Here is a 27,921-nt window from a genome sequence, read left to right on the forward strand (position 1 = left end):
CAATCACATACTACAACTCAACAAAAACTGCAACAAAATAGGTAAAATAGATTCTCCACAACTAAATCACAAACCAACACACTCCCCCTCCCCCCCAAACAGTACCAACAACTAAATCCCCCCCTCCCTGAGCTACAGCCATACACACAAACCACCCTAACTAACCACCTTCATCCTGTACATCTTAATAATAGCCCTTTAAAAAACCCGAAAAAAATAATAGCCCTCAGGGACACTCTTCCACCAACAGTACGCATCTAAATGAGACTGAAGGTTGAAAGAGCCCCTGTTCCCCCTCCCAAGAAATGACTTAACAGCCCCCCACATCCCCTCTATAGTATTCGTACGAGCCCCCGTCTCATAATTTTTAAACTCTAAACTATGGTTAACAACTAGATGATTTTACCCCCTCTCACCCAACCCCATATAAGAAGAAAAAGCATCTGAAACTATTGTGGAGCCTGTGTCTATAAACTCCTCAATTAACCCCACTAATTCCACCTAGGACCGTCCCTCCACAACCCTGAAAAACACATTCTGAACCCCCCCCCTCACCCCGCCCCAGTACAACAGCCCCCCCACACCCAGAGACCAGCCACAGACTTACCCCTGCCATACTTCCTTTTTCCAAACTGCGACTCGTCCACCTCCACCACAACTCCAGGCCCACCCAAGTTACCCCTGTACTTAATAAACTCAGAACATACTTCACGGCAAAACGAAAACCAGTCGAGCATACTCCTCTCACTCACACCAGTCTCATGCGCTCAAAAACTTTGAGAGGATCTATAACAAAAGTAATACATCAACAACACAATGTCACGCATGCCCAACCTAGACTTCTTGAACCAGGAACCGCGACGTATGGAGCGCCATAGGTTATCCCTATGGCACCACCACATATAACCGTCCCTGGTCCGAGATGCCAGAACTTTTGCCAGTGTCATTTCCTTCCGACAGACAGCGCACTTGACCACTTCCGCAATCAATCCAAAAAGCTGTAGAAATTTGATCAGCTCCAACTGAGTTGCGTCCATCATAGCACCGAGTTTCACACTATTTATTTTATTGGTCATATCCATACCTAGCAAGACCAACAACAAATTCATTAACTCACATTAACATACGACCTACAGCGAACAGCACTACAATAACTTTCACACAAAACCACTGAACCGTTAACTCACTGAAACTAATTCCGCTCAAAACACAGCCAAAACGTGAACCATCCACTAGAGTCAGTAAGACGAAACTGAACCCATTGAACCACACAACACGAAACCCTTAAACACACCACCAGAGGGCACCATGAACCGCAACATGACAACACCTACAAACATGCCACACTCGCAAACCAAACTCCGCGCCGTCATGACTTTACACACCGCAACAGCCATACGTCACGGGTCAAAGCCGACAGGTGGGATCGGACACTTCAGTCTACCCTCCTGGAGTGATGGTAACACAGGTGTGCATTATTTTCAAACATCATTTGTAGTTCAAATTTCCCTCAGCAAGTTATTTTATCAGTCTGATACAGTACAATAGAATAGTGTTATTCATAATCACTGACCCTTGCCTCCAAAATGTGGGTGTTGATATGCACCCTAAAGAAAGTAGTCCAGGATCAAGTCAGCTAAATCCAGCAGATCCACGGTCAGTTGTGAAATAGAAAATTAATTTCAGGATTTTCAATGCCATCATTACCACCTGAAGACGTACATTCAAACTCTGTCTGAACATGTGTCAGAAGACTCAATACTATCAACAAACCGCCCTATCATCCTCAGTCAGTAGGCATCACTGGATGCGGATATAGATGGATACGTTGTCAGCTCTCCTGGCTGTTGTCAGGTTTCATGACCAGAGCCACTACTTTTCAATCAAGTAGCTCCTCAAATGGCTTCCCAAGGGCTGAGTGCACCCTACTTGCCAACAGTACTCAACAGACCCGGATGGTCACCTATCCATGTGCTAGCCAACCTGACAGAGATTAACTGCGGAAAACTGATGGGGACCAATTTTACCATTGCGGCAAAGCTGTTGACCAAGTATATACACTACCTGATATTAAAAGTGAAGCTTTCAGAAGAGATGATCGGATGTCACTGTAACTTTTTACACATACGTACCATCAGCAGTTTTGTAAATTATTAGAGTAATAATTCTCTCTGATAGTAGCTCAACCGCCAGAGTGTGTTTGTGTTATTGCCAGGCCTGGTAGAGTATATAAGGGGTCGAACAACATCAGGTGTTGAGTAATCACTGTAAACTATATGGAAGTGCCATGTACTCTTTTGAAACTGTGTTATCAGCATCTGACAGTGTTTGAAAGGGGCTTCATGGGTCACCATTTTGGCTGATTGTCAAATTGTGCAATATGCAGATTTATGGAGCATTGAGATTTGACATTTTGCCCAGTGTTGGACTCCATGGGAACATGACAGCAGGCATATTTGTCATCAAGTGTTTGGTCACCCATGCCTCTCCACCACAGTGGAGGAGCACTGTATTGTCACCAGACACATTGTAACCTGTTCACATTTGTGCCTGCCATCCGAGAACAAGTGATGGACTCCCTTCAACATTCTGTGTCATCCCCCACCATAGGTCAGAGACTAGCAGCAGCTGTACTAGGGAATTACCATCCCATGCATTGGCTGCCATTACCACTGCAAGGCAAACGGCTACATTTGGAGTGACCATGAAGTGTGGGCTGCCGATGAATGGCATCACATTGTGTTGGGTGATGAATTGTGGTCCTGCACTACCCTGGGTGACCATTGTCAGCAAGTATGGTGGCAACCTGGGGAGGGGTGACATTCTTCCAATGTTTTGGAGATGTGCAGTGGCATTACTCCTGATGTCATGGTGTGCATAACCATCTGGTATAACTTTTGGTCATGGCTGACAGTGTTAAAGAGATCTTCGAAGGCACAGTGGCATGTCATGGACATCTTGGATTCTCATCTTTTACCTCTCATACAACAGTTTTGTGGTGCCAGTTTCCAGTAGAACAATGCTTATCTACATATGACACATGTGTCCATTAACTGTCTGTGTGATGTTGAGGTATTCCTGTGGCCAGCAAGATCCCCAGATCTGTCCCCAATAAAACATTTTTGGGAGCAGCTCAGACATAAACTCTGTTAGAGTGCCAGTGTCCAGTATATCAAGGAGTAGTTGTATAGTTGTGGGCGAGTTTGCTCAGGAGGGAATACAACGACTTTGACACCCATCAGAACAAACCTGGTCCTGGCCAGAAAGAATGCAACATCATAGTAATAAGTGGGCTTATAAAATTTTCTTGATTTAGTAATCACACCACACCACTCATGAAGTTTCATTTCATTTCCTCCTTCCCTTCTGGGTACTTCACTTTTTTGCCAGGAAGTGTATTTTGAAAGTTATTATGGAGTAGTTAGACAACCTAGAAAAAATTATAATACCCCATATATTTTGTCTACAAATGTACATGGAATTTTCAAATCAGTTGCTAAGGAGGATGGAATGAGCAACCAAATAGATGTTGTAGCATCAGTGGTTTGTTGGTATGAAAAAAATGTTAAGATTGTCAGGTAGTAAATATTTTTGTTAACAATTGTAACAAGAAACTGATTTCTCATTACTTGTTTTGTTAGCCAAAAGGAAACAACCACCTTTGAGTGAAGAGTTCTCAGGTGAATAGCTACATTATAATGGCAGACATCCACTATATTTGAACAGCAGAACTAATTATTTTTATCAGGCACACTGGTGGCATTTCTTCAAAAATAATTTATTTGTTTTATTTACCTCTTAAAACTCACAGCAAGAACAGTCTGAATTAATGTTTACATTTATCAGAAGTTTAACAGGTACTGAAAATGTACCACATCCTGCAGATCGAATGTTTCCCATAATTGTATCGACAGTGTAACAAACAAACTTTTTCTACAAGTTTCACAGACTACAAGTTATACTAAGTCAACATTTGGGCAGTTTCACCTGACACTTAGTTGAAATTTAAAAGGTCAACTTGAATTGGCTCCTCCGGACTGAAATATCTCACAGCACTCAGAACAAGTTTTACGTCACTTCTGTTTGTGCAGTCCATTGTTGTTGTTACATAATTAGTGTTTTCCAACACATTATCAGATATAAATTTTGAAATAACATTAACAATAACTGCCTCAATTTTGTTTCTAACAAATGAAAGTTTTGGGTCATATTACTTTTTAACCAGTCTTGATATGCATTCCGATATTTTGAAACTGAGTTTGTGTCTAGCAGTGTGGTATGAAAATGTAGTCTCTCTAGCAGCACACACCATGTGACTATTATTCCCATCTTTGCTTTAAAAAAAAAAAAAAATTGTGAAACAGTAACATTTAGCACTGCTCTGCTTAGCTGTTTTCACGTAGTTTTTAATATCATCCTTTCCTTTATGTGCAACAGAAAATTTTCCAGTACACAGTGTGCAATAAACAGGTTAATTGTTACTATCATTACACACTTTCAAAAATTTGTACTCCTGTTGCAGATCAACATTAAGCACACATACTTTCTTTTGCCCATTGCTGAAAGATGAGACAGAAAACAGAGAACAAATAATCACAAACATGTAGATGATTTACTTCACACTCTGAAACAACATAAGCACATTGCCCCTGTAATGTTGCCAATTGACTGACTGTGGCTGAACTGGTAGCCAGGCCTCCCCATCGACTTCAAAGTTTGCTCCCAGGCTGGTTGAGGGACAGACAGCTGTAAGAGAATGTTTCAAAATGCTATGTTGAACATGCTAATCCTGGACATATGGTAAGTCTACTGGGGAGTACATCTAGCAGTCTGTTATGCATATCAGGAAAAAGATTGGTATTTCAGTAATAGTTCTAGACATAACCATGGAACAATAGACAGTTTGAACTTACATTTACCAAGGAAAAACAAACAAGGATCTAAAGAGCATTTTCTCCCAGGGAATAAAATTGTGTAATAAATTGTCCAGGGAAATGATAAAAGATTACTAAAGTACACCTCTTCAAAAAGGCTGCTAAAATGTTCTTCATACACTGATGTATTAAAACACTATGACCACCTGCTTAATAGCTTGTTTGTCCATCTTTGGAACAAAATACATCACTGATTCTGTGTTATCAGGGATCTGATGGCTTGTTGGTAGGTTTGTGGAGGTATGTGGTATTAGATGTCTATTTACAAGTCACATAATTTGCATAAATAACAGGCTGCTGATTTGCGTATGTGGTGATGGCACCTGATAATTATCCAGATGGGTTCCAGTGGATTTACATCATGTGAATTTGGTCGCTGAGACACCAACATGATTTCACTATAATGCTCCTCAAATCACTGTAGCTTAGTTCTGGTTCCGAGACACGGACAGTTACACTGCTGAAAGATGACCTCGCCTTTGGGGAGACATCAAGCACGAAGGGGTGCTTTGTGGCTGTCAGTGTGTCTTTGATTACTACCACAGGTCTCATTCAAGCACAGGAGAATGTCTCCCATAACATCAAAATGCTCTGACCAGCCTGCGTCCATGGTGTGGTGCATGTTTCGAGCTGCCATTCACCTCAATGACTGTATTTGCAGAGACGACCGTTGACCTAATGTAGCAAAAACATAATTTGCCCGAAGAGGTGACACATTTCCATTGATCGACGGTCGAATGCTGATGGTCCTGTGCCCACTGCAATCATAATTGGAATTGTTGTTGGGTCAACATGTGAACACATAAGGGAGGGGGGGGGGGGTGTTTGCTGCAGAGCTCCGTGTTCAACAATGTTCGATGAATGGTGTGCCCCAAAACACTTGTGCATGCACCAACATTGCGCTGTTTTGGCAGATATGCCAAGATAACCATCTATCCTACTTTACACAGCAGACAAGCCTCCAAACCTCACATTTTGTGAAGAGTTGTGGAGGTCCAACCATTAGCACCTAGTGGTAGTTTCACTGTCCTACCTCTTTCTGTAAATGCTCATGACAGCAGCATAGGAACATCTGACCAGCTTTGTCGTTTTTTGAGATACTTGAAACTTCCTGGCAGATTAAAACTGTGTGCCGGACCGAGACTCGAACTCGGGACCTTTGCCTTTCGCGGGCAAGTGCTCTACCAACTGAGCTACCCAAGCACGACTCACGCCCCGTCCTCACAGCTTTACTTCTGCCATTACCTCGTCACTCCGCTGCAGAGTGAAAATCTCATTTAGAGATACTTGTTCACAGGCTCTGTGTAATAATAATCTGTCCTTTGTCAAAGTTACTTGTCTCAATGGATTTCCCCATTTGCAGCCCATATCCTTTTCTAGGGTGATCCCCCGTCTGTCTCTGCTATGCTTACATACCTTCGTTACTGTGGCATATCTCCGCAACATCACCATGTAGCATCCAACATTGTGCTGGGCAGTGATCCTAATGTTGGCGTTAGTCAGGCAGCAGTGACTGCCCGAGACAGATGCAGCAACAAGGAAGTAACCGATTTTGCGACTTTTACAAGTTCCTAAGCAGGAGCGAATTGTATAATTTCATCTGTAGTTTTGATAGTTTAGTTTCTTGAGTTTCTGCGTGTTAATTAATATCTAATAGCCACAGTTCTCGCATTTTCATTTGCATTGGAAAGTAAACCAATTTTGTGACATATTAAAAGTTCCTAATCAGGGGCAAATAATGTAGTTTCACCTGAGTGCTTCAGTAGTTAGGTTTTGAATCCCTGCATATTAATCTAATTTATTAAGGACAGTTTCTGCATTTTCGTCAGGGTCTACAGTAGAGTTCTGCAGCACGTGCCGATAGTCTGTTTATCTCGGTAGTATAGTTATCCACGGTATTTAGTATGGATAGGGACTGCGACTGTTGTGTGTGGATGCGAGCCGAGTTGGTGACACTTCGCTCTCAGCTCCAGGCTGTGATGGCTTCAATTACACAGTTTGAAGCTGCAGGGGATGGGCATCACTATTGTGGGCTGACCATGGGAATCCAACGGAAGTTGAGCATGTCTGAGTCCTCCGATTGGTCATCACTGTTGGCCAGCCCAGTTACTACTCACACTGAGGTTGACCCCTGGGTGAGTGGGAGGTCGCCCTGGGGCGTGGCAGGCAGCAAAAGACTTCCCTGGTTAGGTTGCCAAACAAGTTCCAGGTGCTGTCAGTTGCTGACACTGTCACTCAGCCAGATGCAGTCGCCTGTCCTGTTTCAGAGGAAACCTCTCAGCCTGCAAGATCTGGGCAATCACAGTATGTGGCATTGTTGATAGTTGGGAGATCCAACGTTAGGCGTGTAATGGGCCCCCTTAGGGACATTGCTGCTAAGAAAGGGAAGAAAGCCAATGTGCACTCCATGTGCTTGCCAGGTGGAGTCATTCAAGACATGAAACGGGTCATTCCAGATGCCATGAAGAGCATAAGGTGCAGCCTACTGCAGGTGGTGGCTCACATCAGTACCAATGATGTGTGTCACTTTGGATCAGAAAAGATTCTCTCTGGTTTTGAGCAGCGAACAGAAGTGGTAAGTCTTGCTTGCTAGATGAAAGCAGAGCTGACTATTTGCAGCATAGTCGACAGGACTGATTGCGGACCTCTGGTTCAGAGCCGAGTGGAGGGCCTGAATCAGAGGCTCATACGGTTTTGTCACCATGTAGGCTGCAAGTTCCTCAACTTTCACCCTAGGGTGGTTTGGTTTCGGACTCCGCTGAATAGGTCAGGTGTCCACCACACGCAGGAGGCAGCTACAAGGATAGCAGGGGCTGTGTGCCATAGACTGGGCAGTTATTTAGATTAGTGAGTCTCTGGAAAACATGAAAAGGGCCTCAGTCACGAAGAACACAGGATGAACGTAGATACAGGAACCATTGGTATAACAGTTGTAAATTGGTGTAGCTATGTTGGGAAAGTACCAGAGCTGCTAGCGCTAATAGAAAGCACTGATGCTCAAATTGTGATAGGCACTGAAAGCTGGCTAAAGCCAGAGATAAGTGCAGCCAAAATTTTTGTGAAGAACGTAATGGTGTTCTAAAAGGATAGGCTAAACACAGTTCGCAGTGGTGTGTTTGTTGCAGTTAGAAGTAGTTTATCTTGTCACAAAATTGAAATAGGTAGTTCCTGTGAGTTAGTATGGGCAGAGGTCATTCTTGGCAACCACGAATAGTGAATGGTTGTGAAAACACACTTGATCTCTTAGCAACAAATAATCCTGAGTTAATAACTAGCATCAAAATGGATAGAGGGATTAGCGTGCACAGGGGTGTCGTAGCGAGATTGAATATTGTAACCCCCAAATCTGGCCAAAATAAATGAAAAATATACTTATTTTTTTAAAAAAAGAAGGGGTGGGGGGCAGATAAAAATTTACTTTGTACCTTCCAGATAGACGATCTCCACTTCTCCGAGATTAACAATGTAAGTGTAGACCAGGCGTGGCTTGAATTCAAAGAAACTGTACCAGCAGCAATTGAGAGATTTATACCAAATAAATTAACAAACGACAAAGCTGATCCCCCATGGTACACAAAACGGGTCAGAACACTTTTTCAGAAACAACAGAAAAACATGTCAAATTTAAACAGACGCAAAATCACCAAGATTGGCGATCTTTTACAGAAGCTCAAAATTTAGTGCGTACTTCAATGTGAGATGCTTATAACAGTTTCCACAATGAAACTTTGTGTCAAAACCTTGCAGAAAGTCTGAAGAGGTCCTGGTCATATGTGAAGTATGCTAGTGGCAATATACAATCAATGTCTTCTCTGCATAATAGCAATGGAGATACTATTGCAGACAGTGCTACTCAAGCAGAGTTATTAAACACAGCCTCTTGAAATTCCTTCACCAAAGAAGACGAAGTAAATATTCCAGAATTTGAATCAAGAACAGCTGCCAACTTGAGTAACATAGAGGTAGATAACCTCAGAGCAGTGAAGCAACTTAAATCACTTAATAAAAGCAAGCCTTCTGGTCCAGACTGTATACCAGTTAGGTTCCTTTCAGAGTATGCTGAGACAATAGCTCCATACTTAGCTATCATATACAACTGTTGGCTCGACAAAAGATCCATTCCCAAAGACTGGAAAGTTGCACAGGTCACACGAATATTCTAGAAAGATAGTAAGAGTAATCCACTAAATTACAGGCACATATCATTAATGTCGATGTGCAGCAGGATTTTGGAACATATATCATGTTCGATCATTATGAATTACATGGAAGAAAATGGTCTAGTGACACACAGTCAACACAGATATAGAAAACATTTGTGAAATACAACTAGCTCTTTACTTGAACGAAGTGTTGAGAGCTACTGACAAGTAATATCAGATGGATTCCATATTTCTGGATTTCCAGAAGGCTTTTGACACTGTACCACACAAGCAGCATGTAGTGAAATTGCGTACTTATTGAATATCATCTCAGTTATGAGACTGGACTCGTGATTCCCTGCCAGAGAGGTCACAGTTCATAGTAATTGATGGAAAATCACATAGTAAAACAGAAGTGATTTCTGTGTTCCACAGGGTAGTGCTATAGGCCCTTTGCTGTTCCTTACCTATATAAACGATTTGGGAGACAATCTGAGCAGCTGTCTTAGGTTGTTTGCAGATGATGCTGTCGTTTCTCTACTAGTAAAGTCATAAGAAGATCAAACCAAATTGGAAAACAGATTTAGAAAAAAAATCTATATGGTGCGAAAATTGGCAATTGACCCTAAATAACAAAAAGTCTGAGGTCATTCACATGCATGCTAAAACGAATCTGTTAAACTTCGGTTACACGATAAATCAGTCAGATCTAAAGGCCGTAAATTGAACTAAATACCTAGGAATTATAATTACAAATAACTTAAACTGGAAGGAGCACATTAGAAATGTTGTGGGGAAGGCTAACCAGACTGCATTTTATTGGGAGGACACTTAGGAAATGTATCACATCTACTAAAGAGACTGGCTACACTACACTTGTCCATCCTCTTTTAGAATACGGCTGTGTGGCGTGTGATCTTTACCACATAGGACTGACAGAGTACATCGAAAAAGTTCAAAGAAGGGCAGCATGTTTTGTATTATTGCAAAATAGAGGAGAAAGTGTCACTGAAATGATACAGGATTTGGGATGGACATAATTAAAACAAAGGCATTTTTCGTTGTGGAGGAATCTTCTCATGAAATTCCAATCACCAACTTTCTCCTCCAAATGTGAAAATATTTTGTTGACGCTGACCTACATAGGGAGAAACGATCACCATGATAAAGTAAGGAAAATCAGAGCTCGTACGAAAAGATATAGATGTTCATTCTTTCCGAACGCTATACAAGATTTGAATAATAGAGAATTGTGAAGTTGATTCAGTGAACCTTAAATGTTATTTGCAGACTATCCATGTAGGTGTAGATCAATGTAGGTAATGGATACTACATAATCAAATATTACCTAGAGTAGTATTTAATAACAACACACTGTCTCATTACAATGTGTGATCACAGTGTGAAACTTTTACTAAAAAATCATGTGCCAAAGTTTACAGTGCATGGTAGTAATGGTGTGTTATTCTCTTGAGCTCAACATCTCACTCATGATATGGGGATACCGTTTTAAAATTTCAGATGGACTGAGGGGAAGACATGAAAATGTGCATAGGGTATAGTTACATATTTTATGGTCCTAGAATCAGAACTGCTGAGTAATCATGTAAATGCAGATGCTTCAAACAGATTGGAGTTAGGGTAAGGGGCATAGTAGCATGTCCTTTGTCCTGGAGTCATCAGTGGATGACCTTAGTTTCTGCAATGATGAAGTGCGTAATTGTGCTTTGTATTATAAGTTATCTGCAGCAAATTGTTTGTAAATCATAGAACATTGTATAGTAAGAACCAATATAATGATAAATTGCAGTTGTTAACACTCATCTCATGTTTGAGAGGATGGCTCTTTCTCTATCTGGCCAGCCTAACATAGAGTTTTTGTACTTTTCGTAAATCATTTCGTGCAAATGCCAGGAAGGGTCCTTCATCAAGACCATGGCCGACCACCTGTCCTATCCTCATAAAACATACTAATATATTCTGTGTTTTTTGAGCTATTTATTTTCATAGTATTATGATGGCAAATCCTGTATCATTGTGAGATGATCCCTGGATGAATCAATAACCATTACATCATTTTGGCCTATTTTCATTTTCTTGAGCGTTTAAACAGAAGTATGCGAGTTTACAACATGGTGTTCACAGTGTTCCAGTTTTGGCGCTAATGGTTAGACTGGATGTGGTGTCACTTTTTTCAAGGGTGCCAATACGAGATATGCTGGATCTTTTGGCCCAACAGTTCTAACCTCGAACCATCAAGTTGTTCCATCTTGTTCTAACGACAACATACTTCTTGTACTGTGACAAATATTATGAAATAACGGATGGCACAGCAGTGGGCTCACCACTGTCTCCTGTAGTCACGAATTTCTTCATAGAGCACTTTGAGGAGCAGGCTCTGAACTTGGCGGCATTGCTTCTTAAGGTATGTCAATGAGACCTTCCTGATATGGCCTCACAGTGAAAGCACACTGCAGCAGTTTGTGGATCACATGAACGGTGTCCATCCCAACATTAAATTTACCATTGAGATGGAGAAGGATGGCAAGCTACTGTTCTTGGATGTTTTAGTTGAGTGCAAGGCAGGAGGATGGCTTGGTCATTCAGTGTACGGGAAACTGATGCACACTGGTTGATATTTGAATGCCGATAGTTTTCACTATCCTGTACACAAGAAAGTGGTCCTGAATGTGTTAATACAAAGAGCCAATTTTATTTCTGACAATGGCCACATACAGTCTGACTTGCAGCACTTGAGAGACGTGTTCAGAGAGAATGGTTATAGCAAAAGAGGTACTGCAAATGCTTTCAGGTGGCAAAAGAGGTTGCTGAGATTAGAATGAACGGCAACAATTTTAAGAGACACCAAGGGTACACATTGAATAAGGCTTGGGGCAGTCTTTGGATGTCGAAAGGAAGCACCAACGGCTGCTTAATTCTTGTAGAGACGTAGGAGCAGCACTTTGAAACGTGGTGCCGGCCCTCTCGTGCCACCTTACATCACTGGGGTCTCATTGTGGGCTGGAGCTGCCCAACTCACCATCAGTGCCAATGGCAGTAATCATAGGTATATAAGCAGGAAATCGTGCCAGCCATGGCAGTCAGCAGTTTCACTCCTGACAATGATGGCGGAAGTAGCCATTGAAAGCTCAAGAATTTTATTCTTTGATGCGGCTTGAAAACTGCAAAGATTTTATTCAGATATACTGCCATGAACTAGTCGGAGGACACTACTATAAGCTATTTGGCACCTCTGGAAATGCCTGCTAGGACATGAGGCGACGGAATAAAGGGAAACTAGGCAAGGCTGATTCTGAAAGGAATGCACTCCTCTTAGCTATTGCACAGAGGAGCTATGGTTTGATGATCTGTTGTGTGTGATACACTAAGGCATACACGACTAGTGTTGCCTGTAGTTCAACCATGCCTACACGGTCAGTACTGCGGTTCGATCGCATCTGCATTGTTACTTTGTGCCATGAAGGGCTCTCAACAAGGGAAATGTCCAGGTGTCTTGGAGTGAACCAAAGCGATGTTATTTGGTCATGGAGGAGATACAGAGAGACAGGAACTGTCGATGACATGCCTCGCTAAGTCTGCCCATGAGCTACTACTGCAGTAGATGACTGCTACCTACGGATTATGGCTGGGAGGAACCCCGACAGCAATGCCACCATGTTGAATAATGCTTTTTGTGCAGTCACAGGACATCATGTTAAGACTCAATCGTGCGCAGTAGGCTGCATGATGCGCAACTTCACTCTCGATGTGCATGGTGAGGTCCATCTTTGCAACCACGTCACCATGGAGCGCAGTACAGATGGGCCCAACAACATGCCGAATGGACCGCTCAGGATTGACATCACGTTCTCTTCACTGATGAGTGTCGTATATGCATTCAACCAGACAATCATTGGAGATGTGTTTGGAGGCAACCCGGTCAGGCGGAATGCCTTAGACACACTGTCCAGTGAGTGCTGCGAGCTGGATGTTCCCTGATGTTTTGGGGTGGCATTATGTGGAGCCAGTGTACACTGCTGGTGGTCGTGGAAGGCGCCGTAACAGCTGTATGATACGTGATGCCATCCTCTGACCGATAGTGCAACCGTATCGTGAACATAGTGGCGAGGCATTAGTCTTCATCGATGACAATTTACGCCCCCATTGTGCACATCTTCTGAATGACTTCCTTTTGGATAATGACATCACTTGACTAGAGTGGCCAGCATGTTCTCCAGACATGAAACCTATCGAACATGCCTGGTATAGATTGAAACGGGCTGTTTAAGGACAACGAGACCCACCAACTACTCTGAGGGATCTACGCTGAATTGCCATTGAGGAGGGTGGACCAACAGTGCCTTGATGAACTTGTGGATAATATGCCAAGACAAATACACACCTGCATCAGTGCAAGAGGACGTGCTACTAGGTATTGGAGGTACTGGTGTGTACAGCAATCTGGACCACCAGCTCTGAAGGTCTAGCTGTATGGTGGTACAACATGCATTCTGGAACTCTCGGAACCGAGACGATGCAAAACTTTTTTTGATGTATGTATTTGTTCTATTTATGGGTGATATTTTAGTAGCTTGGGATGTACTCTTCACTCTGCATGGGTTTGGCATGTTTTGTAATATTAAATGTAAACATTTTTGAGGTATGCTACTTGCTTATGTTTATACACATATTAGAATATTATTGATTTTGATACTAGTACAAGAACACCGCCAATGAGCGTGTGCAGGATAGGTCCCAAAACAGTCCACCAATCACCATGCGTGCAAACATGTGGTCATCTGCTTAAACTTAATGGATGATCATTGTAAGAACAATGAATGTTTTGTTTTAAAGTGAATAATTAGGAAAGGCACATCACTATGAATCTAAGAGTAAAGGCTAGAGCATGAATGTCATATAACATGCAACTTAAGTCAGCATACTGATATGACACAGAATTTATAACAACAAAGAACTGCAAACTCAAGATATGTCTACACCACTATTATACATAACATCTCACCAGCCAGAAGAAGTAAGGGGGACAGCTGTGGCTGACACCATCCTTTTACCAAAACAATTCTTAGAGCTCACAATGGCTACTGTCGAAATGGAAGCACTTTATAAAGGTTGGCTTTTGGTAGGTCTGACAAACTGACTCAAGGATTCCAAGATTAACTGCATAGGGGGAGCAGCTATAGAGTTCTGGAGGACTGGCTCATTGATCCTAGCAGTGATCATTGATCACATAGGTAACAAGCTGACATTCTAGGACAACCACAAAGTCTTTCTCAATGGATTTTTCGTACTAACTGTTCTCAGTGCACTTTTTGTGTTAGTTCTGTGTAAACTGATACAGTAGTACTGCTCCGACTAAAGATTACATTTGCGCCAACAATTGAACGTCGCTCGCAGCATCTTTGTATCCATCACAATCTATAATACAGGACAGACTCCTATGCAGACTCTAGATATCAAGCACTGCCTTCCGTGCACTGCTCGGTGTGAATCCCATATCTCTATTAAAGTTGTTGACATGTTGTGGGAATCTGTGGTTAATGGTATGTTGAACTTTAAACAGTGACAAAGTTTGCATGCTTTCCACAATATTTATTTATATTCAAGCATGACATTGACTCACGCATGCTGTATAGCTCAGTTACATATATTATTTAGCTGTTTTTCCTTACTGTAAATATCATGTTACATGATAAAATTATCAGTATTCTTAATTTTTAGGATTATTTATTCATTTTTCATAAAAAAGTAAGTAATGAATTGTACACTTCATTAACAGTTCCACTTTGGACCCTAATCAATTTTACCAGCTTTTATTAAGGCGTGCCTTTATTTCTCAAGAAATAAATATGGAGTTCTTAATTACATGGCAGTTGGATTCATCAGTAAGCATCACAGTCACCGACTCAAATGGAACTGAGTAGTAGTTCATATTATAGAACTTCATCTTTCCATGCTGGACCATGTATTTTATTCCATTTATGGAGTCAGGGTAATACCATAATTAAATATGTCATTGAGTGGCTGACTGGTAGATGGTGCTAGCTATTGGTCAGTAAAGTTCATAGTTTTGAAATTTGTCATCATGTTAATTGTTTAAGATCTGTGATGTATTGTTTAAAACTTTAGTAGAACACAATTATAATAGCAGAGATAGTAAATATCAAAACTGCAGTGTTTGCCAAATATTAATAAATATTTGTGTCTCTGATTTTTTTACAGGATTGTGTCCATTTTAACTGTGTTTGTCAACAAGTCTCTCCTAAGTGGTGAAACTGTGAATCTCAATGCACCACTTTTTGTCACCTGGTACCAGTGTGTCGTATCGTCATTTGTCTGTTTTTCCTTGAGTACCCTTAGCAAGTGGTTTCCAAGCATTGTGTCCTTCCCGAATGGGTCCCCCTTTCAAAAAGAAGTATTTTTAAAAGTATGTTGTATTGCTATTTAACTTGTGTATTTGTTATGTATGTATGTATAAAAATGTATGTAACTGTAAAATATTTCAATTTTCAGGTACTCCCTTTGTCAATATTGTTTACTGGAATGATAGCATTCAATAATTTATGCTTGAAATATGTTGATGTATCATTTTATTACATTGGTCGCTCTTTAACTACTGTCTTCAATGTACTTCTGAGCTATATAATCCTTGGTAAGTTAAATGATTTTTGTTTATTATATAAAAACATTTATCATAATTAATTGCATTTTTTGTCCATACAAGGTCAGAAAACATCCTTTAAAGTTGGTGCTTGCTGTGCTTTCATTGTTGGAGGCTTTTGGCTTGGCATTGATCAAGAAAATGGAATAGGTATGTATATGAAGAAGAAAAATTATGCCTAAAACATTTTGGCTCTTTTTTTTTTTTCAGTTAATAACTAACAGCTGCTGTTCTTGCAGTTTTAATACATCATTTATCTGCATTTAAATTTACACATAAAATGCTTTGCCCCTGAATTCATATCATTTATAATTTGATAAAACTTACTACCATCTGCACTGAGAATAAAGTATAGTACCATTTATCCGAGCATAAAAATTACATTACTACATTGATCTAATGTTTTTAACATATCCACCCACACTTAATGTGAAACAGTAGTCCAAACAAATAACAAGCATCCTGAGAGGACAGTCAAGTGAGCACACAAATGAACCAGAACAGAATGAGGAAAATTGACCTCTGCTTTGGAATTATAATAGATAGGTTTCTAGTCCAACTCGCTAGTTGAAACTGTCAGTTGGCTGCAAATGCCAATCTCGATGTGATGCTGCTGTCACTGGTTGATCATGCCACTGCCTGATGGCCAGACCCTTGTTGACAAGTGCAGGGCTGGGAGAATTGAATCTTAACAAGATGAGCCAGCACCTCACATCTTGTTATGTTCACAGCTGGTGAGGCACTGATGTGGTAGATGTGGTAATGTGAGGTACCACAGTTCACTCTCATTGGCGGGGTGACTGTGAGACGGTGCAACTCCAGTGTCCCTCTCCACTGCAACATAGGATGGCATGTGATACCCAGGAAAATGAATGCAACATTGTCAGCAGGTATCAGCCAAAAGTTCCCTGTTTACTGCCACCAGGGAGTAGGATAGTAGGGCTAGAAATGACCGTGGCAGTGATGGCTCTGTCACAGCTGGACACTCACAGGTGTGGCACCAGCTCAGGGGGGTTGGGGGGGGGGTGAGATCATCTGAGGCCTTGGGAACAGGAGCAAGAACTGGCTGGTAAAGTGCCTACTGACCATCTGATGCCACCAGTTGGTGCTGAAACTCATCCACATCCATCTCCTGAAGCATGGGCTATAAAAAAAAAAGAATTGGATGTGGGCGAAGGAGGCAATATTACACCCAATGGAGGAGATGGAGGTGCAGACAGAGAAGCAGGCTCCAAGGATGGATGAGGAGGGGAGGATCCAGACACTTGGAAGGAGGAAGGCCTGGGAGTTGAGTGTGGGACAGTGCAGGCCAGTCCAGTCCCCTGCCCATGGAAGGAGTTAGTTTTTGGTTGCCACAAATGCTGGATCCTGGCGGTCGTCCACAGCCAGCGAGGTCAGAGAATAATTATGCTGCAGACAGGCCACAGGCCGGTAACCATTGTGTGAAGTGAGAAATAAGGATTTGAGTACCAGTCTGGCACAAATTTTCAATCATCATCATTTAAGACTGATTATGCCTTTCAGCGTTCAGTCTGGAGCATAGCCCCCCTTATAAAATTCCTCCATGATCCCCTATTCAGTGCTAACATTGGTGCCTCTTCTGATGTTAAACCTACTACTTCAAAATCATTCTTAACCGAATCCAGGTACCTTCTCCTTGGTCTGCCCCGACTCCTCCTACCCTCTATTGCTGAACCCATGAGTCTCTTGGGTAATCTTGCTTCTCCCATGCATGTAACATGACCCCACCATCTAAGCCTGTTCGCCCTGACTGCTACATCTATAGAGTTCATTCCCAGTTTTTCTTTGATTTCCTCATTGTGGACACCCTCCTGCCATTGTTCCCATCTACTAGTACCTGCAATCATCCTAGCTACTTTTATATCCGTAACCTCAACCTTGTTGATAAGGTAACCTGAATCCACCCAGCTTTCACTCCCATACAACAAAGTTGGTCGAAAGATTGAACGGTGCAAACTTGGTCTTGGTACTGACTTCCTTCTTGCAGAAGAGAGTAGATCGTAGCTGAGCGCTCACTGCATTAGCTTTGCTACACGTCGCTTCCAGTTCTTTCACTATGTTGCCATCCTGTGAGAATATGCATCCTAAGTACTTGAAACCGTCCACCTGTTCTAACTTTGTTCCTCCTATTTGGCACTCAATCCATTTATATTTCTTTCCCACTGACATTACTTTCGTTTTGGAGATGCTAATCTTCATACCATAGTCCTTACATTTCTGATCTAGCTCTGAAATATTACTTAGCAAACTTTCAATCGGATCTACCATCACAACTAAGTCATCCGCATATGCAAGACTGCTTATTTTGTGTTCACATATCTTAATCTCACCCAGCCAGTCTATTGTTTTCAACATATGATCCATAAATAATATGAACAACAGTGGAGACAGGTTGCAGCCTTGTCTTACCCCTGAAACTACTCTGAACCATGAACTCAATTTACCGTCAACTCTAACTGCTGCCTGACTATCCATGTAAAGACATTTAATTGGTTGCAAAAGTTTGCCTCCTGTTCCATAATCTCGTAGAACAGACAATAACTTCCTCCTAGGAACCCGGTAATATGCCTTTTCTAGATCTATAAAGCATAGATACAATTCCCTGTTTCACTCATAACACTTCTCCATTATTTGCCGTAAGCTAAAGATCTGGTCCTGACGACCTCTAAGAGGCCTAAACCCACACTGATTTTCATCCAGTTGGTCCTCAACTAATACTCGCACTTTCCTTTCAACAATACCTGAGAAGATTTTATCCACAGCACTGATTAAAAAGAGATACCTCTGTAGTTGTTACAATCTTTTCTGTTTCTATGTTTAAAGATTGGTGTGATTACTGCTTTTGTCCAGTCTGATGGAACCTGTCCCGACTCCCAGGCCAATTCAATTATCCTGTGTAGCCATTTAAGACCTGACATTCCACTGTATTTGATGAGTTCCGACTTAATTTAATCCACCCCAGCTGCTTTATTGCACTGCAGTCTATTGACAATTTTCTCCACTTCCTCAAATGTGACCCTATTTCCATCATCATTCCTATCCCATTCTACCTCGAAATCTGAAACATTACTGATCATATTTTCACCTACATTGAGCAACTCTTCAAAATATTCGCTCCATCTGCCCAAGGCATCCACAGGATTCACCAGCAGTTTTCCTGAACTGTCCAAAATACTTGTCATTTCCTTCTTACCTCCCTTTCAAAGACTGCTGATTACACTCCAGAATGGTTTTCCAGCAGCTTGACCCATAGTCTCCAACCTGTTTCCAAAGTCTTCCCAAGATTTCTTATTGGATGCTGCAATTATCTGTTTGGCTTTGTTTCTTTCTTCAACATAACTTTCTCTGTCTACCTGAGTTCTAGTATGTAGCCATTTTTGATACGCCTTCTTTTTCCTTTTACAGGCTGCCTTGACTGTGTCATTCCACCAAGCTGTTTGCTTCATCCTACTTTTACACACTACTGTTCCAAGACATTCTTTAGCCACTTCTAGTACTGCGTCCCTGTACCTTGTCCATTCCTTTTCCAATGACTGTAATTGACTACATTCAACTAACTGGTACCTTTCTGAGATCACTGTTATGTACTTGTGCCTGATTTCCTTATCCTGAAGTTTCTCCACTCTTATCCTCCTACATATGGACCTGACCTCCTGCACTTTCGGCCTCACAATCCCAATTTCACTGCAGATTAAATAATGATCAGTGTCATCAAAGAATCCCCTGAATACACGTATGTCCCTCACAGCCTTCCTGAATTCCTGATCTGTTATTATATAGTGAATGACAGATCTGGCTCCCCTGCCTTCCCAAGTATACCGGTGAATGTTCTTATGTTTAAAAAATGAGTTTGTGATTACTAAGCCCATACTGGCACAGAAAAATCCAAGAGTTGTTTCCCGTTCCTGTTGGCCTCCATATCCTCTCCAAATTTACCCATAACCTTTTCATACCCTTCTGTTCGATTTCCAATCCTGGCGTTACAATCACCCATGAGCAGAACACTGTCCTTCTCCTTTACTCTAACAACTACATCACTGAGTGCCTCATAAAAACTATCCATCTTATCTTGATCTGTCCCTTCACAATGTGAATATACTGACACAATCCTAATTTTCTTGCTAGACACTGTCAAATCTATCCACATCAGTCATTCGTTTACATACCTTATTGCAACTACGCTGGGTTCCATTTCTTTCCTGATGTAAAGCCCTACACCCCATTGTGCTATTCCTGCTTTGACTCCTGACAGGTAGACCTTGTATTCTCCCACTCCCTCTTCTTTCTCACCCCCTTACCCGAATGTCACTAACAGCTAAAATGTCCAGTCCCATCTTACTTGCAGCCTCTGCCAGCTCTACCTTCTTCCCAGAGTAGCCCCCATTGATATTAATAGCTCCCCATCTCATTACCATTTGTTTGCCAAGTTGTATCTTAGGAGTCCCTGGTTTGTCAGTTAGAGGTGGGACTCTGTCACCTCCCAAGGTCCAAGGCATTTTGCTCTGATTGTTGCCAGCATCATATTTAAAGTACCCGGGAAGCAGGTTGCTAGCCTTACTTGCCCCGAGTCCCATTGGGTTTTACCCCTAACGGCTGAGGGACTAACCGGTGGATTTGGTAGTCTTTGCCATATGAGCACAAAGGTGACCACGACTCAGAATATGTCCGAGATGCCCAGCATTATTCCAAAGTAACTGGTATCCCGACGGTCGGGACCACTTACTTGGCCACTCATACATTGCCCGTGGCTCATGAACTAGGACATGACTACAGGTACCCACACCATGAACCACAAATTTTCACTTGTCACCATTAAATTTATTTCAATGCCCAATTGCAGACAATTTCAGAATTTATTTCATTTCATCATTTGTATGGCTCAGGGATCAGGAACGATGTTTGTTCTTTCATATCTGTCCGAAAGAACCAACACCACCTACATATAAAAAGTGTATATATAAACTTTGCAAACAGTTACTGCCTTCAGAGTTATGTGGTACATTTCATAAAATTATCAGCATTCACAGATTGCCCAAAGTAAACCTATGATTTACTTAACATCAAATGAAATTTATTGCACCGCAATGTCCACAAGTGTTGATGTTGTCAAGACCAGAGATAAATTTGTGAACTGTGCATAATTTGAGATGATCAGCCATGTATACTGTCATAAACAGTGCATGAAAAGTCGTGCTAGTATAAACTGGCAGTTAGGTCTTAGGGAAGCTGTAGCCTGCAATATTCCCTTTGAAATGGCTGTCCTCTGTAACATAGCTGTATATGGGTGAATATGTGATGTCTAAAGGTGGAATAATTAGAAGCTCAGTTTGTACACTGGCTGCATCTGTTATGAATTTTAGTAATTTACACAATAGGTAGTTTTCTTTCGAACTGTTTGAATTTTACGAGTAGCCCCTAAGTCAGTCAGTGATATATTATTGTCTCTGGATTTTCACTAAGAAACATTCTTCATTCAATAACAACAGCTTTACCAAACATTGTTTTTCACAGCAGCGTGTGATGAGATATACATTCACAAATGTACTTCCTAGGTCAGTGAAATGGGCCGAAGTTTCTAGGTTACTGATAATCACAGCACAAATGTAGAATGTAGAGGGATGCATATGAATGTTGAGGGACCGATGACCGTAGCAGTCTGGTCCCTTTAATCCCCACAAACCAACCAACCATATGAATGTTGAAGTCTATTCCTCATTCAAGTACTATATTACAAGTCCTTAGCTAAGTGCTTTTTCTGTGAATATCCTTCTCAGATCTCTATTGGTCAACACTGAAAATGAATTCCTTTAGTCATGAAAAATCCTTCAAAGTGAATCCTTCATTCTGTTACAGAGTGTGTGCTGTTTGAAATTTCCTGACAAATTAAAACTGTGTGCTGCACCAGGACTACAACCTGGAACCTCTCCTATCGCAGGACATGCTCTTACCAACTGATTTATCCAATAATGACTCAAGATTCACCCTCATAGTGTCTGTTCTCTCTTTACTTCTTCCCCACTCGCCATACTCCACAGAAGCTGTCCTGCATACTTTGCTGGACTAGCATTCCTGGAAAGGATGGATATCAATGTTGGCTTAATCTCAGCCTAAGGATTGTTTCCAGAATTAATTCCTCCCAGGAGTCATACAACTCTTTTTGCAACTATGTGTATGGCAAGCCCGGGACCTCGAGCTATTGCAGGACCTACTTCCTTTCTTGTGCTGCAATTTCCCATCTCCAACCATCCTTGCTTCCCTTTCTTTCTCATGCTGGCAACCTTTGATGTTGACCAAGCTATTTCCTGGGGTTATGCATTCTTTATTTGACACCTACAGTCATTTACCATACATCACTTTTTGGGTGAAATTATTTTGTTCCCCTTTTTGGTTTGTCCTCCACTTTCAAATTTTTTTTCTGCGTTGTGGACCAACTGGGGAAGAACACATTAACTGCTCCCTACTGCCTACAGTGTTGTTGACCCTCTGTGCACAATAACTGTATAGACTCATATATGTGGTCAAAAGCTAACAGTGTGGTGGGGTCATCATGTACCCTTTTGTTAGAGGCCCCTGACAACACAGGGACCACATTTCTGATGCCTGAGCATTAGATTCTTATGCATGCCAAGGAGTAGATGCTCACTGTACAGGGGCATCAGGACTCCTGGCAGTGGCCATTGTGCCAGATGATCTTTGATATGGCTAGGTGGTGCTCTTGGGGAGAGCCATCAATTGGAGTAGGTGGCATCAGTGAGGATATTTTGCATGTGAAACATATAAAATTGAATCAACACAGTGGCTTTTCTGATTCATTCATCCCAACAGACAGGTCTACATGTGTCAATGTGGACAGTTACAGTCCTGGTGTTTTCCCTACCCTGGCTACCCCATGGAAAGAGAGACTAGCCATATGACTGGGAACAAAACAATTTACTCAGTACCTGGTGTGCCCTAGAACAAATGGAGGTACTTCTGTGACAATGAGACCATTGTATTTTGTAGAATACACAAGACAAATTTGGAGAATTTGACTCATTGGGAAAAATTTTGCAATGGATCGGTATTGGTTAAGGCCTCGTCAGCTGCTCAGTCTCAAGCTCTTCAGGCATGTGAATGATTGGATGACATACCAGTGTCTAATACCCCACATAAAACTTTGTATGTGCAAGGAGTTATCTTTCATACAGACCTTACACGCCAAACAGACAAGGGGCTACAGGTTAATCTCAGATGGCAAAGTATACATTTTGTGCAATGCAAACAAAAAGGTCCCAAGGATAATTGAATAGATACGAGTGCTTTCATCTTAGCCTTTGAAGGAAATGTCCTCTCAGAAAAGTTAGTTACGATGTACAGGTGTGATGTGAAACCTTATGTTCAGCTGCCCATGGGATATCTGTGATGTTCCCTTTCGCATGGCAGACTCAAAATGTGGAAACTGTCTATGATCAGTTCACGAAGGTCATCCTTGTGAACAACCACCATTGTGTATCAGTTGTACTGAACACCATCCTCCATGTTAACCAGTTTGCCCTGTATTTAAAAAAAGAGAGAGAGAGAGAGAGAGAGAGAGAGAGAGAGAGAGAGAGAGGAGGAGGAGGAGGAGGAGATACAATGATATAAACCACTTTACCCCCTGTCATATACTGAGGCAAGAAAGAACTGTGAATACCTGCATCCTGTCAACATGATGCCCATTCACACAAAAGTGACTGCTGCCAACCCCCTCCCACCCCATCTCAATTTTTTTCCTTCTAGATCTACCACCACCCTCCACTTCGGGAACCACTTCCCACAACTGGCCAGAGAACCCCTTTTTCCACCTTCGGCATCCCAGTCTTGTGCAGGATTCTCTCTCTCTCTCTCTCTCTCTCTCTCTCTCTCTCTCTCTCTCTCTCTCTCTCTCTCTCTCTCTCTCTCTCTCTGCCCACAGCCTCCAACATGACAACATTTGCCCTAATTTTCACTCCTGACTTTGGCCCACTGTATCTTAACCATGATGGATGCTCCATTGTATCTTAGCCTTGATAGCTCCTCCTAGCTGCTGGAAACCTGCCCACCTTCCCTAGGTATGCCTCTTGTATAGATACATGAAACACAGAATGCATTATACTTATTTAATTCACCTGTTCTCATTTCAAACTACCACTACTACTGGATGCCCACTCCCTCGACCTGTCGTTTTGACACATGCAGTAAGTATTGACAAATGAATTGGGTGTCAAGTTTGCCCTTGACTAGAGTTGTCAGGGGTTGACATTTTGTCTGTGACCATATCTACGAGGAATTTTTATACAGTTGTAACAGTAAAGGTATATCATGTGGCAGTTTGTACTAGGGCCCCCATCTTTAATTGGACAGGGTTTTCTTGGTGACAGGAGTTGAGTAGGAGATAGTGGGTGGATGAAATGAAATGTTGTGTGGCTAGGGATCCTGTCAGGTAGACCAGTCACCTCATGCAAGTCTTTTTAGTTGATGCCCCTTCAGTGACTTGCGTGTCGAACTGGATGGCATGATGATGATGATGAAGACAACACAACACCCAGTCCCCAAGTGGAGAAAATCTCCAAACCAGCCAGGAATCAAACCCAGGGCCCTTGCATGACATTCTGCCCCACTGACCACTCGGCTATCTAGGCGGGCAGTGGGTGGATGTACAGTATGTACTGATCCTAAAGGTAAAGCTGTCATCAACCAGAAGGTTGATTTGAACACCACATTGCTTTACCAGTCGTGACCTTATTGGATGTTGTATGCTCTAACCTTCCCCTGACCTTGAAATAGAGTTACTCAGCCAGTTGTAGTGGAATATAGAGTTTAACGTGGACTCCAAACCGTAGTGCAGTTAGGCATTTTTTACATTAACAGACATTGCCAGAGGTCAAAAGAGTGATAACGGGGTGATCGAAATTGTAGAATTGACTGAGGATTGAACCCAACACCTTTGGATTTATCTGTGTCATAGAGATATGCTATATGGTATGAGGGATTTGAAGTGGAAATGAATAAGGATAGACAATGATCTTGTAGACTGGTGGATTTTGAAAACTCTTTGAGGTTAGGATTAATTTGGAGGAAGATCTCATTCAAGAGGACTACAAAAGGCTTTTGATGCCCTAGCAGAAAATGTGATAAACTAGTTGCAGTTTAGGATGCTTATAGTAAAAGTGCTGGCTAAAGGATATTTCTTAGAGAATGTAATCGGTCACATTTACAGGAAAGGACATAGTAGATTTAGAGCTGGCAGTATATTGGGGAAGGTAATGGCAGTAGAACTATGCACATAGGATATGTATAATGTATAATAAGGAGGCAGCATTAACCGTATCAAACAGGAAGGCTGGTGATACAAGGTATGCTGGCATCTTTAATGTAGGCTATTAGGTTTGTAGGCTGTAAGGTAAAGGTAGTGGTCAACAATGGCAGAAATCCTATCAGTGGCACCACAGTAGCCAGTCACAATGGGCTAGTCGGGATGTTTGAATTTAGGTGGACCACTTTGGGATGGGTGTAAGAATTTAGGTGAGCATTAGAGGTCATTTTGGTCTTCTGCAGTGGAATCTAAGCAGCAAGGCTTGCACGTGAAATATCTGTTGCTCAATAGTTCATTTTAAATGGTCATTTGTTATTTTTCCTCATACCAGGGAAGACAAATTTTTGCTTGGCATTTTGAAAGAGTTAATTTATCTCATCCACAATTGTTCAGGGCATTTCTGTAGTTCAATCTTGGTATTTAAATGGCTGCTCTTTTTTTCTTTTTTTTAATGTAATTACCTTACGTCTTCCAGTTGCACAATATTACTTTAAGTTCTTTGGAACCTGTCATTGCATGTGTGGAAATTACTCCAATGAATGTGAGATAAAATTTGATGCTCATAATGTAGTTTCTCTATTTTACATACTGCAAAAATCATCACAAGTTTTCTTGAACCAACTGAATTTTATATTTCCATAAAGACATGTAATTCCTCTTAATATGTGCATCCTCACATTCACGCTGACTAATGTCAGTCTGTAATTTTCCCCCCTTGTTATTTTTTCAGTATTTGCATGTTGTTTTGGGAGTATTTGTTTGTAGATTTAATTAGTTTACTTTGCCAGTACTACAATTGTTTTTTACATTGCTAGATTGGAGAGTCACTTTGTGTGCCTAATATGAACAGTAAATCATACAGTTAGACACATGTTTCTGTGTGATCTTAACAAGTAAGCACTTTGTCCTCTCATTACGATACCAGTGTGCATTGTCCCTACAGAGGGGATAGTAATACTTTACATTCTGCTGGCTTAATTCCAAAAATATGTGTCTTTAATGTAACACTCTCTCTTTTTTTTAGGAAACTGCATGTGCATTTTCCTGACAACAAATTGCCTTTAACTGGTGCTATTTTAGTGAGAATGCAATATTTAATTTGTTTGTTACTGGCTTTGCTTTGTTTAGCTATCAGCAGAAATTGCCTGTTTAAATTGTTTTATGCTTGCAATCACAAGAATGGTTTGTATATCAATTTATTTCAGCAGTATTAAACACTTGTTTAGTTTCAGTATTACTATTGTTTAGAAGCACCACAACAATAATTTTTTTTTTGTTCACAGGATCATTTTCATTACTGGGCACACTGTTTGGTGTACTGGGCTCACTTTTCCTCTCTCTTTATTCTATATACACCAAGAAAGTTCTTCCAGCTGTAAATCAAGAGATATGGTTGCTGTCTTATTTCAACAATGTTTATTCTTGTATCATATTTTTACCATTCATTGCCCTGACTGGTGAAATTTCAAATATTTTAGCATATGATAAATTGCTTAGTCCATTATTCTGGTTTCTGATGACAATTGGTGGATTTTTTGGACTTGCAATTGGCTTTGTCACAGCTCTTCAGATTAAGGTAGGTGCCTCTGGTTTTTGTATTACTTCAAAAAACAATGTGTGTTGACAGATTTGTGATAAAAGTTTTTCCCCCTATATGCCTGCATTTCTTCAGTGCATTGTGTTATAATGATGTTGTTGTAATTTGTTTTTATATCTACAGCTATACTCTAGAAATAAACCTGATGTGTGTGCCAGTAATTAAATCACTAAAGACCAAGAACTCTCGTGGATATGGCGAGGTATCTAGCAGAATACTGAAGTATTGTTCTGTGTATGTTAGCCCAGTACTTAGCCATATCTGTAACTTTTCCTTTAGGAGTGGTCGGTTTCCTGACCGATTAAAGTACTCTGTAGTGAAGCCACTTTATAAAAAGGGAGATAGGGATAATGTTGACAACTTTAGACCTATTTCCATGCCATCGGTGTTTGCTAAAGTTATCAAGAAGGTTGTATATACAAGGTTACTGGAGCATTTAAAGTCACATAATTTGCTGTCAAATGTACAGTTTGGTTTTAGAAATGGATTGACAACTGAAAATGCTATATTCTCTTTTCTCTGTGAGGTTTTGGACGGATTAAATAAAAGGTTGTGAACGCTAGGTGTTTTCTTTGATTTAACGAAGGCTTTTGACTGTGTTGACCACAAAATATTACTGCAGAAGTTGGACCATTATGGAGTAAGGGGAGTAGCTTACAATTGGTTCACCTCTGACTTTAAGAACAGAAAGCAGAAGGTAATTCTCTGCAATATTGAGAGTGGTAGTGATGTTCAGTCGCAATGGGGCACTGTTAAGTCGGGCGTTCCCCAAGGGTTGGTGCTGGGGCCACTGCTGTTTCTTATTTATATAAATGATATGCCTTCTAGTATTACAGGTGATACAAAAATATTTCTGTTTGCTGATGACACCAGCTTGGTAGTGAAGGATCTTGTGTGTAATATTGAAACAGTATCAAATGATGTGGTTCATGAAATAAGTTCATGGCTTGTGGAAAACAATTTGATGCTAAATCACAGTAAGACTCAGTTTTTACAGTTTCTAACTCACAATTCAACAAGAACCGATATTTTGATCAGACAAAATGGGCATATTATAAGCGAGACGGAACAGTTCAAGTTCCTAGGCGTTCGGATAGATAGTAAGCTGTTGTGGAAAGCCCATGTCCAGGATCTTGTTCAGAAACTAAATGCTGCTTTATTTACCATTAGAACAGTATCTGAAATAAGTGACAGTTCAACATGAAAAGTAGTCTACTTAGCATATTTTCATACGC

The 27,921-nt window shown here is 41.2% G+C and overlaps 1 protein-coding gene across 1 annotated transcript in view; it reads left to right on the plus strand.

The window, feature by feature from the left end:
• Window positions 1-27,921, plus strand: part of LOC126469956 (GDP-fucose transporter 1) — a 41,446-nt gene that overhangs the window by 3,326 nt on the left and 10,199 nt on the right. The window contains exons 2-5 of the mRNA XM_050097368.1: window positions 15,317-15,521; window positions 15,608-15,746; window positions 15,819-15,905; window positions 26,373-26,665. Coding sequence (XP_049953325.1) covers window positions 15,317-15,521; window positions 15,608-15,746; window positions 15,819-15,905; window positions 26,373-26,665 — 724 coding nt within the window. The remainder of the gene's footprint in view (window positions 1-15,316; window positions 15,522-15,607; window positions 15,747-15,818; window positions 15,906-26,372; window positions 26,666-27,921) is intronic.

The sequence above is a fragment of the Schistocerca serialis genome, chromosome 3 (assembly GCF_023864345.2).
Source record: "Schistocerca serialis cubense isolate TAMUIC-IGC-003099 chromosome 3, iqSchSeri2.2, whole genome shotgun sequence".
Taxonomy (NCBI): domain Eukaryota; kingdom Metazoa; phylum Arthropoda; class Insecta; order Orthoptera; family Acrididae; genus Schistocerca; species Schistocerca serialis.